Source organism: Marmota monax, unplaced genomic scaffold (assembly GCF_021218885.2).
Source record: "Marmota monax isolate L192 unplaced genomic scaffold, Marmota_monax_Labrador192_F-V1.1 WCK01_AAM20220418_F8-fsc00004, whole genome shotgun sequence".
NCBI lineage: Eukaryota > Metazoa > Chordata > Mammalia > Rodentia > Sciuridae > Marmota > Marmota monax.
In genome coordinates this window covers 9,135,120-9,149,264 of record NW_026692881.1, presented here as the reverse complement: position 1 = coordinate 9,149,264, position 14,145 = coordinate 9,135,120, and the positions used below count along the sequence as shown (strand labels likewise).

Sequence of the window (14,145 nt, the reverse complement as noted above, 5' to 3'; positions counted from 1 at the left end):
TCTTAAATCTGAGCAACTTTATCAAATTTTAAACTATCATCAGAGTTGGCCTACATTCGAAAGTCTGTTACCTCAAGTATTACTCCCTCCCTGGATTGTACACTCAACTAACAGGGTATTTGTTGGGTACCAACTTGGAGTAGACCTTTCTGACAGGTTTATTAGAGGACATAAAAGGAATACAAGATATGAACCTTGCCCCCTGTAATTTAATACTATAAAAAAGTGTGGACTCTGGGTCATACTGCTAAGCTTCTTATTCCAGATCCCTTACTTCTACCTATATGATTTTGAAAAGATATTTAACCTTTCTCTGTCCCATTTTCTTAATCTGAAAAAAAGGTTAATAAGGATACTTATAAAGTTGTGTGATGCATTAATGATATTAACATGCATGATTATTGTTCCTGGTATTGTAGAAAGCACTACATACCATAAAAATGATCACTACAGCAATCATAAATAAAATACTCAAATCAGAACTAAGGTATCACATAATTAAATTCCACAATGAGGGTTGAAAATAAATCTAGGCTGTTCATAAATTGACTGTCTTTTCCATATGCCATCCTGCCTCCTTAAATATCAAAGTCCCAGGCTGTTTACAGTCTTTGTTCAGAAATGAGAAAAGATACAAACCTGTAAAAATCCTGAACTGTTTAAGGAAATTTGGTTAAAACTTCCAGGTAGGTCTTCCTCTCCCCAATTCAGGATGTTCCTTCCCATACTCAAGCCTGTCTGCATCTGTTCACTTTGTGTTCTGTATTACACAAAGTGAACAGAATGAATGTTTGGCAGTTGCAGACTTGAGTGAATAGCATTCTCATTTATCCTTTAAGGATGCTAAGATCCAATGAGTCAGTTTGTACCTTAGTATTGCAATCAGATTCTTTTTCATTGATTATTTGGCCAAAAGTCAGAGTTGATGAAAAAACAAACAAAAAAGTGGAAATTTGTTGTTTAGAACAGAGGTGAGTAATTTTGAACAGAGTATTTTATTTGCTCAGTAGAGATTTTTCAGTGGGTGTCAGGCAGCATGACATCATTGGGGATGGGAGGAAGGGACAAAGAGACAAATGATAGAATGTCAGAATTATTTCTTTTCTTCTTAAGTGTTGTCTATTTTAATTTATTCCTATTATTATAGTTGAAGCAAAGTTTTTCCGGCTCAAGCTAGGAAGCTAACTTGGATTCCAAATGATAAAAAGCATAAAAGTCCCTTAAATTTTTTTGGAATGTACCTCCTTTGTAAATGATGCAAAAAGTAATAACTTTGTAAATTCAGAAGAGATTTTTTTCCCTTGAGGGCTGTATTATGGGAGTAGTCAGGGAAAAAAATAGGACTTGAATTGGATGATTGTTCTTAATATGAATAGTAGGAAAGTGAAGAGATTAAAGGGGTGGAGCTGAGGACAAGTATGATGTCTGAAAAAAAGTAGAAAGTAGTGGAAAGTGAGATTGACCTAGTAGTATTTCAACCTTGTGACTGAAAAATCAGAATTTTTTCTTTAGAATTAGTTGTTTTACTGCTTACTATTTTACACTATAAGTTTAATTCCAAATTATCCTCCTTTTTCAGTGTAAGCTAATTTTATGTCATGCTTTAAGAAATAGACTAAATGGAATTGTTGTTTATAGAATCCGAGGTTTTAAATTTGTCTTTCTACTCTGAAAAATTTAATTTTTTTTTTATACTAGGGATTGAACTCAGGCTGGGGATGTGGCTCAAGCGGTAGCACGCTCGCCTGGCATGCGTGCGGCCCGGGTTCGATCCTCAGCACCACATACAAACAAAGATGTTGTGTCCGCCGAAAACTAAAAAAAAATAAATAAATAAATATTTAAAAAAAAAAAAAGGGATTGAACTCAGGGACTGTTTCCTACTGAGCTAGACTTACACCCCAGCCATTTTTTTTTTTTAAGTCTCTCAGATCTGAAATTTGTATTTCAAAGATGAGCTAGGCAGGACCCATTTCAAAGCCTGATTTGCTATTGATTCAAATGGGTGTTCTCAAACTACATACAACAGAATGTCAGTCTCCCAAAGATAGGGGACAAACCCAATAGGACAGCTTTGGGGTCTAATCTATAAATATAAAAATTAACACAAAATTTCTATATTTAGATTTTAACAACTTCCGTTTAACATCTTTTCTGTGCATTGGGTGTTATTTTGAAGTACTTTATAAAATTTTCATCATTAAAACACTGTGAAGTAGGTATTTACCCCATATTACAAATGGGAAAAAATAGGCTCAAAGTTACTATTTCTATAGAGCTAGGGAAATGGGAAGCCCTACACCAGGGTATGCATCTGAAATACATTACCCCAAATATTTTAATGTTCTAAGTCACCTAACACCTGAAAACAACTTTTCATTTTATGATCAGTGAGAATCTTGCCAGGTAAGGTAGTGCACACCTGTAATCCCAGCCACTCACAAAACTGAGGCAGGATTGCAAGTTTAAGACCAACCTCAGCAATTTAGCAAGACCCTAAGGACATAATGAGACCCTGTCTCTAAACAAAACAAAAATGGGCTAGGGACATGACTCATTGGTTAAGTGACCCTGGGTTCAATCCTTTACAGAAAAGAAAAAAAAAAAAAAAACCTTAGCTAATCAAAATAGTCAAACCGTCAACAAAGACTTCTGTAGATATCTAGTCTATAGATGATCAACTTTCACTAATAACTTATATCAATTTGCAAGTTAACTGCTGCCTCCTCAATAAGCATTCCTAAAATAAATGCTATCCCCTCTAAAATACAAATCCTAGTGAAATTTAGATTAGTCAGGGAATATCACAGCCATCTTAAATACTTCTTAGGCTAGTTATCAGGAATTCTAAATTTAAGATCCGAGATTTCAGATATAATTCAAAATCTACTCGGGTATTCTACCTTGAACTTAATAAAAAACTAATTTTTTTTTGTTAATTTTTTAAAAAAATTAAATGTTTACATATTAGAATTTACCATCCTAGCTACATAAAGTTTCCTAAGGCCAGAGCAGGTGGGGGACAAGTTACCTAATAAATGAATATAACTATCAAGCACACAGCATAATCTTTCTTTGAAAGTTCATGAACTTCTTAAAGTGTATTAAATTCCAGATCTGAATTTCAAAATTTAAAACATTTTACCTCACTCGACTGTATCTAAGAACTATTGGGCATAAATTTTTTTAAAGGGAAAACTAATTCAGCGTATTAAGACAAAGACAATAGAAATAATATACATGATTTTACTACAATTTTTTTTAGGTGTAGTTGGACACAATGCCTTTATTTTATTTACTTATTTTTTTATGTGGTGCTGAGGATGGAACCCAGGGCCTCGCACATGCTAGGAGAGCACTCTACCACTGAACCACAGCCCCAGCCCCTCAATTAAAAAAAAAAAAAAAAAAAAAACAACCAAAATGCAATATCCTAAAAACCCCCAAATTTACTAATTCCTACCAGTTTGCTGTGCTACCATACACAAGAAATTAAAGAAACCATTAAATATTTAGGAACATTCAACATCAGAAGCTTCAAAATATAACTGTATGTAGTAGCCCTTCAAAAAGCTACAATCTAAATTTTTAAAAATGTATTTCCTCTACAAAGAATCTTAGCCACTATACAAAAATCTGTATACAGTTTTTATACTGAAGCTAATATTGAGCTGCACTTGAATTCACATTCTTAGCAAACAGTTGCCTGAACACACACACACACTCCACACACATCATTACCGGGGACAGCCACTAATTCTTCATCCTCTCCTCTTCCTCATCATTCTTCCTCCTCCTCTTCTTCCTCCTCTTCCTCTTCATCTTGTGGTTAGGGTTTTGCTAAGTTGCCCAGGCTGTCCTTGAATTTGAGATTCTTCTGCCTCAGCCTCCTGAGTTGCTGAGATTATAGGTGTGTGCTACCATGTGCTGCTGGAAATCATTTTAGATGACAAGTTCTTTAAGCAATATGTGATACCTTAATCTAGCTCTGTTAAGCATTGTAACAATGAATTCTGTAGGCCTCCAGTTTTGAAGGCAAAGAAAACCTTCAAAGTACTCTATTATGAAGGCCTGAGATGAACCCGGTTCTTTAATTCCTTCCTACTTTTTCAGTTTGTTTTATAGATGTACATGGTAATGTTTTCTCCCGTTTGTGATATGTATGGAAATTAATGGAGAAAATAGGAGAAACTTCACTGAAAATTTTGCAGAAGCACATTCTATACAGCAAGAGCCAATTGTATTTAAATTTCCAATGTATTTTCCAGAGGCATCTATGAAGTATGGGTGTGGGTGTGGGTGTGGGTGTGTGTGTGGTAAGAGATTCAGAAAGACTACCATATGCCACAATTTTTAGTTATTTAGAGGCATTTTTTTTTCTTTGAGTCATGTCTGTTGGAAATATAAAGTGCAAATGAATATTTACAAATCAAAATTTAAAAAAGAAACTCTTATCTATATCTGATATAAATAATAAGCCCCAATATAAATCCTTATAAGACATGTGAAACTTGAAAACCCATTGTTTCTGTTCCAGTGGCTGCTACTTCCAGTTGAATTTCTCTTTAATATTGTGATTTATCTTGTCTTACATAAAAGTTTTTTTAAAATATAGTATGTTTATACTCAAGTTGAACAGTATCTCCAGATTAATAATTCCAAAAATTCTTAAAAGAGGTTTGTGCAGATATATATATTTTTTAATTTCTAAATTCACCATTTTGATACAAATACCCATGGTTTTCTTCTGTGTTTACATGCAGCCAGGAGCTATGGGCGGAGACGAGGTAAAAAAAAATTTTTAATGAGATCTTTTGCTTGCCAAATTGTGAGTAAATATGAGTGTGTGTGTATTTAATTCCTGTGTGTATAAAACAAAAATTGTTATATGGTGTGATGTTTTAACTTAATTATTTTAGCAAAGTAATTAATTTATTACTTTCATTACAATGACTTTTACTGTTTTTTGGTAATTTGTTCTTTTAAGCCTAATAAAGGTATGGAGAAGATTTTTTCTACCTGGAAATTTTGTTTTCTGGCTTATTGTGAATAAATGTGAGGAAATAAAAGGCCAAGCATATGTATTTTTTTGCCTTGTATTCACTATGTTCTGTTCCTTTTTTGAGTTGGGGGTACACTGGATTGAACCCAAGGTTGCTTTACCACTCACCTACATCTCCAGTACTTTGTATATTTTGAGATAGGATCTTGTTAAGTTGCTGAGGGTTTCGCTAATTTGTCCAAGCTGGCTTCAGATGTACAGTTCTCCTGCCTCAGCCTCAGTTGCTGAAATTATAGGCGTGTGCCACTATGCCTGACTCAATTTGGTTCTATTTTCAAACTACTTAATACTACTTAAAAGGCAGAGGGTGGGTTTTAGAAGGTGTTTTTTGATCTCAGGTAAACTGGTGATTTATTTATTTATTTTTTATTTATTTTGCCACATCCAAGAACAAATTTACCCCAAAGCTTAAATTTTAGGGGCTGTTATCTGCAGGGGTGAGTGCCTTTCAAAGTCTTTACCTATAATGTTGTGTTATTTTTCTTAAAGAGGTGTATCAAAATGGGCTTAAGTCCCTATAAAACCTGTGTTCTTTCCTGGTAATTCCTGAATGAAGCAATTTAACTTCGATTTGTGTAATGCTGTAGCCTTTCTAAAGCATTTCCATATCTGTATTTTTTTTCAAGTAATTTTAGGAAGTAGCTAGGGAAAGCTTAGTGTAGTGGAAAGAATATAGGAGAACATCAGGCCAAACACCTACGTTGTAATCACTGCCTTATCACTTAGATCTGGTGTCTTCATCAGTAAATTATGAAGTAATAAAACCAATCTTGTCCAACTTCAGAATATTAATGAAGTTCTGGTTTTTAAAAAAGGACAAGAAAATAAATCAAAAACATTTCATAAATGTAAGATGCTTTGGAGCTCATTTGCAGAAGCTGGGGAAGTAATTTACTTGCTGTGTGACCTCAAGTTAAAACCCAGAGCCAAGATTGAAATTTGTGTTTTGATTCTTTATTTGCTAAATGTTTACCATTTATCAGGCTGTCTCTGACTTCATAGTTGTCTCGAAGAAAAGATAATGATGTTAAATTTATAGTATTTTATTATTATTCCATGGTAAATATTTGTTGAATGTATGGTAGAACCATCTAATTGCTTTGCTTTTCAACATCATCATGTGGAAAAATATTTCTACTTTTGGTTATTTCTCAACTGTAGAAATTAATAACATTAAATTTTTTGCTTTTCTTATTTTTAAATTTTAAAAGTTAAAGCTAGAGATATTATTAAAATCATTCTGTACTATGCTTTTTTTTATGCTAGAAAAATGATCACTGTTAAGAAGGAATAGGAAATGGACCATTTCACTTGGAAAATAAACAGGGACTGGCCTCTCCTCTTCTCACATATTAATCAGTCACCAGATCTTGTTAAGATTTCACCTCTAGTTTCTCCAGCCTTGTGCTTCTCTTTTCTACTGCTTTTGTTTCTGCTGTTCCATTTCTAGTGCCTAATCTGTTTTGTCCATATCACCCATATTCTTCCTCATTCAGGGTTCCCGTGATCTGGTCCCTCCCTGTTTCATTATCTCTCATTTTTAGCTCCTTCTCCTCCCCTGACCAATCCATGTTTTCTTACTTTCTGGCATACTCTCATCTACTTGTATAACCTATTATTTCACTAGTTTAAGCCCAATTCAGGACTTACGCTTTCTAGGAAACTTTGCCAGTGGCCTTAAGGACAGTTTTTTCTCTCTTTCTGTTGCTTTGCACTTTTCTTTTCTATGCCCTGACTGTTCAACTGGAGATAAGTTCTTTGATAGACAGTTGTCTCTTATGCCTAGCACTATGCCCTATGTATATTAGCCTATATTAAATCCTCATTCATTAGAATTATTTTGAAATAACAAACACGCTTACATCTATGTAGAACTGAGTTTGGCATCATATTTTTAGTTTTAAATTATATTTATTATTTATTTATTTAGTAGTATTGGGGATTGAACCCAGGGCCTCATGAATGCTAGACAGGTGCTCTATCACTGAGTTATATCCTCAGCCCAGCATCTTAAGTTTTTAAAAATTATTTTATTAGCTGGATGCAGTGGCATGCCTTGTAGTCCCATCTACTCCAGAGGCTGAGACAGGAGGCTCCCTTGAGCCCAGGATTTGGGGCTAGTCTTGGCTACATAGCAAGACCCCTTCTCTAAAACACAATAATAATTATCTTGTTTTTGTAAATAATAGCACATTATATTATAGACATAAAGAGTATAAAATCAGGGCTGGAATATAGCTCAGTTGGTAGAATGCTTGCTTCACATGTACAGGGCCCTGGGTTTGATCCCCAGCAACACATACACACACATAAAGTATAAAATTGTGTAGTTTCTAAGCTCCTGAAAACAATTACTTTTGTTTTGTTTTGTTTTTTGGTACCAGGGATTGAACCTAGAGGCACTTAACCACCGAGCCACATTTGCAGCCCTTTTTATTTTTTATTTTGAGATCCCGTCTCAAAATAAATTCCCGAGCCACTGGGTATTCTTTTTTCTGTATTACCTTCTTCATATGTATTTGTAAAGTTTGACTTAATTGCTTTCAAATGTCATATTTTCATTTTTACAAAACACTATACTATGTATGTCAATGATGTGATGTCTGCTCTCTATAAGTCTGAAATTTGATAGTTATAGATCAACCAGGGAATGGAGACAGAAAGAAAGGAGGAGGGGGGATACATTGAAAGACTGAATTTTGAAAGTGAGAATGTTTGTTTCATGCTTAGTATACCCCCAAATCTAAAAAAGAAGAAGAGTCATGTTCCTTAAATATAATGATGTAGCCACTTGGGATGGAGCACATACACCTCATCTCTAACATTCCCATTCCCTAAGATATACTCATGTGGACTCTGCATAGTGTAATTTTGATGAACTGACAGGCTTCCTCATGCTCATTTATTCAAGTGATCAGGATTAAAATGATGTTTGATCTTTCTTCCAATTAACTTTTTTGTTTTGTTTCGTAACAGGGATTGAATCTAGGGGCATTTAACCACTGAGCTACATCCCAGGCTCTTTTTATTTTTTATTTTGAAACAGGGTTTCACTAAGTTGCTAAGGGCCTTTCTAAATTGCTGAGGCTGGCCTTGAACTTGCTATCCTTCTGTCTCAGCCTTCTGAGTATCTGGGATTACAGGCATGCACCACTATTCCCAGCTTCTTCCAATTAACATTTAGACTTGCACCAAAAATGTATAAAAATAAACTTGCTGATGTGTTACTTCATTCTACCTATGATTAAGACTAGAACTCATATTCTATGTGTTACACGTGCTTATAAATCTTTTAGGAATAGAAAGTAATGGAAATATATGTGAAAGTTTTGAGTTCTATCAGCAAGAATTAGGCCATTGGAATCTTACGCCTTACTTGATAAACCTGGAAAAAGTTTCCTGAAATAGGTAGAATTTCACAAACTATTTGGATGATGGAAGAGGAATGTGAAGCAAGCATTCTAGTATGTTATTCAACTGAGAAGAAAGCTTTAGAGGTGAGATTGGCATGACCAGATGCTTGGAGCATATGTCCCTGAGTGTGTGCATGGGGCCAGCTGGAGAGGACAAGTTGGCAGTGAGAATGGTCTATGCTTCCTTGATGAATGGTTTTTGAAACAAAGGATGAGACTCTTGGACATGGACATTGAAGACTTTTGAAACAGGGTTTCATGATATGAGTAGTGACTGCAGGAAACTTGGGCATCATCTAAAGACTTGGATGGAAGTGTTGAGGGTGCACACCAAATACTTGTAGTAATATAGGTAAAATAGTAGTAGTAGAGAAGAAGAATAGATGTGAAAGTTAATATCAGCTTTATGTGTTTATTTAGTTTTCTCATCGATATCCATTTTTATTTTGTTCCAGCAGATAATTCCTTTTTGTTACACCAACGAATCTCAGCATTTTATTTTAGGAATATTCTTTCTTTAACAAGCTTTAATATGTGTTCTCATATACAATTATAACCCATATTTGAAACAAGTCTTTTGAGTAGTGTTATCCAAGATCTTTGTGTACACATTTAATATATGTTGTATTTTTCATTTCACGTTGTGTGAGATTTTTTGTCGTTGTTATTTCTATATGACTCTTGTCTGTATGTATGTGAACTGAACATGTTGGCTGTGCCAGTGATTTTTTTCTTTTTTCTATTTTGGTGCTGAGGACTGAATCCATGGCTTCATGCATGCTAAGTGTGTACCTGCCCTATACCAGTGCTCCTGATATTGAATGGAATTTCCTAGTTATAGAGCAATAAGGAAAATATAATTTTTTTGAAATACTGGAGTACACATGCTAAGCAAGTACCTTATCCCTGAACTACATCGCTAGCCCTAAAAGATCCTTTGAAACAATGTACATCAGCAAATATAAAGAGTTCTTGTTACAAATGTGCTTCTGCATATACTTAGTTCATGAAAATCTACTGATATTAATTAATGACTTAATTGATAATTAAAGTTCTAAAGTACAATAAAACAAACTTGTATACTGAGTTGAGGTCAAGTCTTTCTGTCAAAAGTCTGCTCAAGGGAGGAATGATCAGTTATTCTGAAGAGACCATGGTACAAACATGCCATCCTACAAATTCAAACCAGTTATTTGAGCTTGTTTATTTAAAGATATGGATGGTTCTGGAGTAAAACATGGACATAATTTGAAGAGCTTCCTGATTTTTCATGACTGTAATATCTTAAAATGGTACTGCTCATCCTAGTAATAGGAAGCTTTGAGCACAGAAGATAGTGAGGGGAATAAGATCACTAGTTTTTCACTTTTGTGGGAAGAGCCAAAAGAAAGAATGAAGGGTGAGTTCTAGACCTTCCACCCAAAGTCCATTCATGAAGTGTTTGCATGCCTACACTGTAATCTCTAAACATTGTCTCTGGCCTTGTTCAGTGTTCACTCTAGTAAAAGAAAGAATCAACAAATAAATGAAACAAGTATTTTTATTCTTAAAAGTTGTGATAAGTACCAGGCAAGAAAGAGTGGAGGAATTCCTTTAAGTAAGGAAAGTTACGTCTGAAGAGGTGATACTTACACTGAAACTCAAAGGATAGAGAGACGTGTGTCTTAAATTTATTTTTATTATGGAAAATTTCAAACATACACAAACAGAATAGTTTAGTGAACTCTGTTGTACCCATCACTTGGCTTCAATGATTATCACTATTTTTGCCCATTTTTCTTTCACCTCTTTGCTCTTCCTTTTTTCCCTGGAATGTTTAAAGGAAATTCCAGGCATTATAATATAGGTATTTTAAAAGAGAAAGATTGAAGGAACTGCATGTGTTAAAGGATTGAGGGAAGGTTGTGATACATGCTGCAACATAGATAAACCTTGAAAAGTTTATGCTAAATCATAAAAGGTTACATATCATGTGATTTCTTTTATGTGAAATGTCTAGAATAGAAAAACTATGGAGACAAAAAGGAGATTATTGGTTGCCTAGATGTTGGGGGAAGATGGAGAGTGACTGCTGGTGGTTTCAATTGTGAATTGTATGACACGTGAATTATATTTCACTAAGACTTCTCTTTTTAAAGGCTTGAGGCAAGAAAGGGTTTCCTTTAGAATGACTGAATCTTGGTGGATGAGGGAGGAGGGTGTCTTAAGATGAGTTTGGAGGAAGGAAGGGAATTTGATCTTGCTGGACTTTAGCTTCTGGTAAGGATTTTGAGCTTGGTCCATGTACAAGAGGAAATCTTTAAAGCAGGGTCAAGTGATTGGATTTATATTTTTGAAACAGCAGTCTGATTGCTGCTTGGAGTGGAGTGGGAAGAAAAGTGGGTTACCCATTTAGGAGATGATGTCAGTAGTCTAGGCAAGAGAGAATGGTAGTTAGCATAGAGTGATGGCAGTGTGATTGGAAAGAAGTAAACAAAATAAATATTCTGAAGAATAGAATCAACAGTGGTACTTAACAGATGACATCATTTTGATGAATGTGACAAGTAAGAAGAAAACTGAAAAATTGAGGTTCTGACTTGAGCAATTGTAGACAAATATGATGCCACATATTGAAATTGGACTGGGAAAGAATAGGTTGAGGGAAGATGTCAAGAGTTCACTTGTAAACACATTAGATTTGTGGTGCATACGATATACATTTTAATACAAGATAAGATCTGGTTTTTATTCTTTTGTGTGGTACTGGATATTTAACCCAAGGGAGTTCTATCACTAGCTACACCCTTAGGAACCCCCCTTTTTGAGATGGCGTTTCCCAGGCTGGCCTCTAATTTTTTTTTTTAATATTCATTTTTTACTTGTAGTTGGACACAATACCTTTTTTGTTTATTTATTTTTAATGTGGTGCTGAGGATCAAACCCAAGGTCTCACATGTGCAAGGCAAGTGCTGTACTACTGAGCCATAATCCCAGCCCTGGCCTCCAATTTTCGATCCTCCTGCTTCAGCCTCCCATGTTGCTGGGATTACAGGCATTTACCATCATGCCTGGCTAAGACCTATTTTTGTTATGTAAGATATCTGTGTGATATAGGGGATTCTGCTGTCTTCAGAGATTTGAAAGCCTTTCATCTAGTTCAATTGTGTCATTATGCAGATGCAGATAAGTTGACTGTCTTGTCCAGAGTCACAGACTAGAGCTAGGCTGAAACCTGTTTTTACTTTCAGGAAGATTTTGTTTTGATTTTTTTCTTTGTGTGTTTTGTTTGTTTTGAGGGAGTCATGTCTCATAATCCATTTTTCTTAAACCAAAGTAACTGATTTCTGAGCTACTTGCTAGGCTAAGATGAAAATGGTCAGACTCATGGAAGGGTTAGGCCAGAAGTGCCTTGGAGCTGCTGGAGTCGTAGCAGGAGCTCAGAGGTGCAGTTGAGCGTATTTGGCAGCACAGCATGGCCAGTGAGCTTTATTTTCCCATGATTTGCTATAGGCAAGGGAGACTCTTAGGGAAGAATTGTCTTGGACAAGGCTTTCCTTAACTAGTGCTTTGTAGGTCTTCTGTGCAACACTTTTCTTCCAAAGCTCTATTAGTTTTAAGTCACCACCACATTCAAAGAACATTTGTCCAGAGGCTGAGGTTGTGGATCAGTGGTAGAGCTCTTGCCCCCGGCATGAGCTGAGAACCTGTGTTTGTTGCCTAGTAACAGGGGGAAAAAAAAAGAAAAAATTGGTCATTATCTTTGATTGTTAGTCCAACTTCTGGATAAAAGATTACATTCTGGGTAGCAAGTGAGAATAGATATTAGAGAACCAGATCATTTGTGGAAAGCTCAATGACCAAGTCACAGCATTTGAGAAGTCTTTTTCCTCCTTCTGTTGAATATAAATATTTTCTGTGGCAATATCTTGAGGTTCTAAAGCAAACTTATATACTCTGCACGTAAGAATATAATTTGGGGGGTAAGTAATGTGGCTTGTTTAAAACATTTTGGTCTTGGGGAATGTTTCCTTTAAAGAAAAGAAATATGCCAGAAAAGCACTAGTTAGTACTTTAGGGGCATAATTTAGGTGTAGCCTCTTAATGTTTCAGTTACTAGTAACACTTATCTGGGAATGAATTTTAGCAGTCTTCCAAGGGATGATTTATCTTGAGGATGGCTTTTGTGCCAACCAAATGAATGTGTGAACACCAGCTTCACAAGGTTCACTGGACAACTCAGAATACCAATGTGTTAATTTATTGTGGAGATGGATTTATATAGAAGCAAAATTTGTCACTAGTTCAAAAGTAACCCTTTTATACTAGCAAAATGCCACATTTATTCACAGAATAGTCTCTCAGAAGCTTATAATTAGAGCAGAGAGAAATAGATGGTTTTTAGGCTATGGAAATATCAGATGAACTATTATTCTGTTTTGCAAAGGAATCATCCTACCCATATAGTAAAGTTCTGCTATCTCCTGTTTGTTTGTACTATCAATTCATGATCTACAGTTGTGTTGTTGTTGTCATATTTAGAAAAAAAATATTTTTTTATGGTTCCGGGGCCTCTTACATGCTATGCAAGTATTCTACCACTGAGCTATAATATCCTCTAGCTCTCATTTCTATATTTTAATGCTTCCTGTAGGCTTTAACTTTTTATTCCACTAGCACTTCAGGCAGTCATGTTATAGTAAGGTTGATTATGTTATACATTTTATATTCTAATTGTGAGAATATGCTTTCCTTAACTTAAATGAACTTGGATGTTTCTCAAGACCCCATATACTTCATATAATATCTCATTCAGTGACTGCCCTGTTGCAGACAGATGGATATTAATCCATTTAAGTGGTTCTTAAAATTGAGCATTAAGAATCTTTGAGGAAATTTGTGAAAATGCAGATTTTCAAGTCTCACATCCACAGATTCAGTTTAGTAGACTTGGGGGTTGGGCTCTGAAACCTATATTCTTTTTTCCTATTCACAGAGAAACATCATTTATATGTTAATTATTATCAGTTTCATTTGCAAGGCAACTTTATTGCTAAGGTTTGTAGTACTCTAAATACTAAAAATAAGACTGAGGTTTATAAAATCTTGGGAAGTGTCTTAACTACCCATAACCAATTTTAAAACTGTCTACAGTTTTACAACTCTTGCTTTTACTTTCTTTGCCAAAATACTCTGGGGAAGCTGTGGTTTGTTGGTCATGAGAAAGGTTTTCTTTGTTCAAGAATGTCTTGAACATCTGCTGCTGTTCCTTCACTATTCTCGTTCAAGACTTCCTCATTTCTCATGGATGGTCAGTCACAGATTTCTGCAGAATCCATCCCTCTGCCCCCCGCCCCCCGCTTCCCTGTGTTGGAGAGGGGTTCCAAATTACCAATGGAGGTGACAGAATCTTAACCTGTCAGAGGTATCTTAGAGAAATCATTTTGGCAGGACAGAAGATGGACTCAGTGGGAATATCATAGTTCCCAGGGAGTGAGTGTTAATCAAAGCTGATATTTCAGCTAGAAATATTGAATTTGAAAGCAGGAAAATTGCCTATTGCTTTTGTAATACAAAGTATAGAGCATAATGCTTGAACAAGTAAAAGTGATAGGAAAGGTCTGTTTTCTAGGACATGGTCACATCTCTTTCATTCTCACGCCCCTCTATTATTTTGAGCATATACTTGTT

At 35.2% G+C, this 14,145-nt stretch overlaps 1 protein-coding gene across 8 annotated transcripts in view; it reads left to right on the top strand.

Moving 5' to 3' along the window:
• Cpeb3 (cytoplasmic polyadenylation element binding protein 3) overlaps window positions 1-14,145 on the top strand; it is a 206,331-nt gene that overhangs the window by 93,915 nt on the left and 98,271 nt on the right. For 6 of the 8 annotated variants that reach the window (XM_058581085.1, XM_058581082.1, XM_058581083.1 and 3 more), the window contains one exon: window positions 4,764-4,787. The exons of the other annotated variants lie outside the window; for them this stretch is intronic. In XM_058581085.1, coding sequence (XP_058437068.1) covers window positions 4,764-4,787 — 24 coding nt within the window. The remainder of the gene's footprint in view (window positions 1-4,763; window positions 4,788-14,145) is intronic. 8 annotated transcript variants of the gene reach the window in all.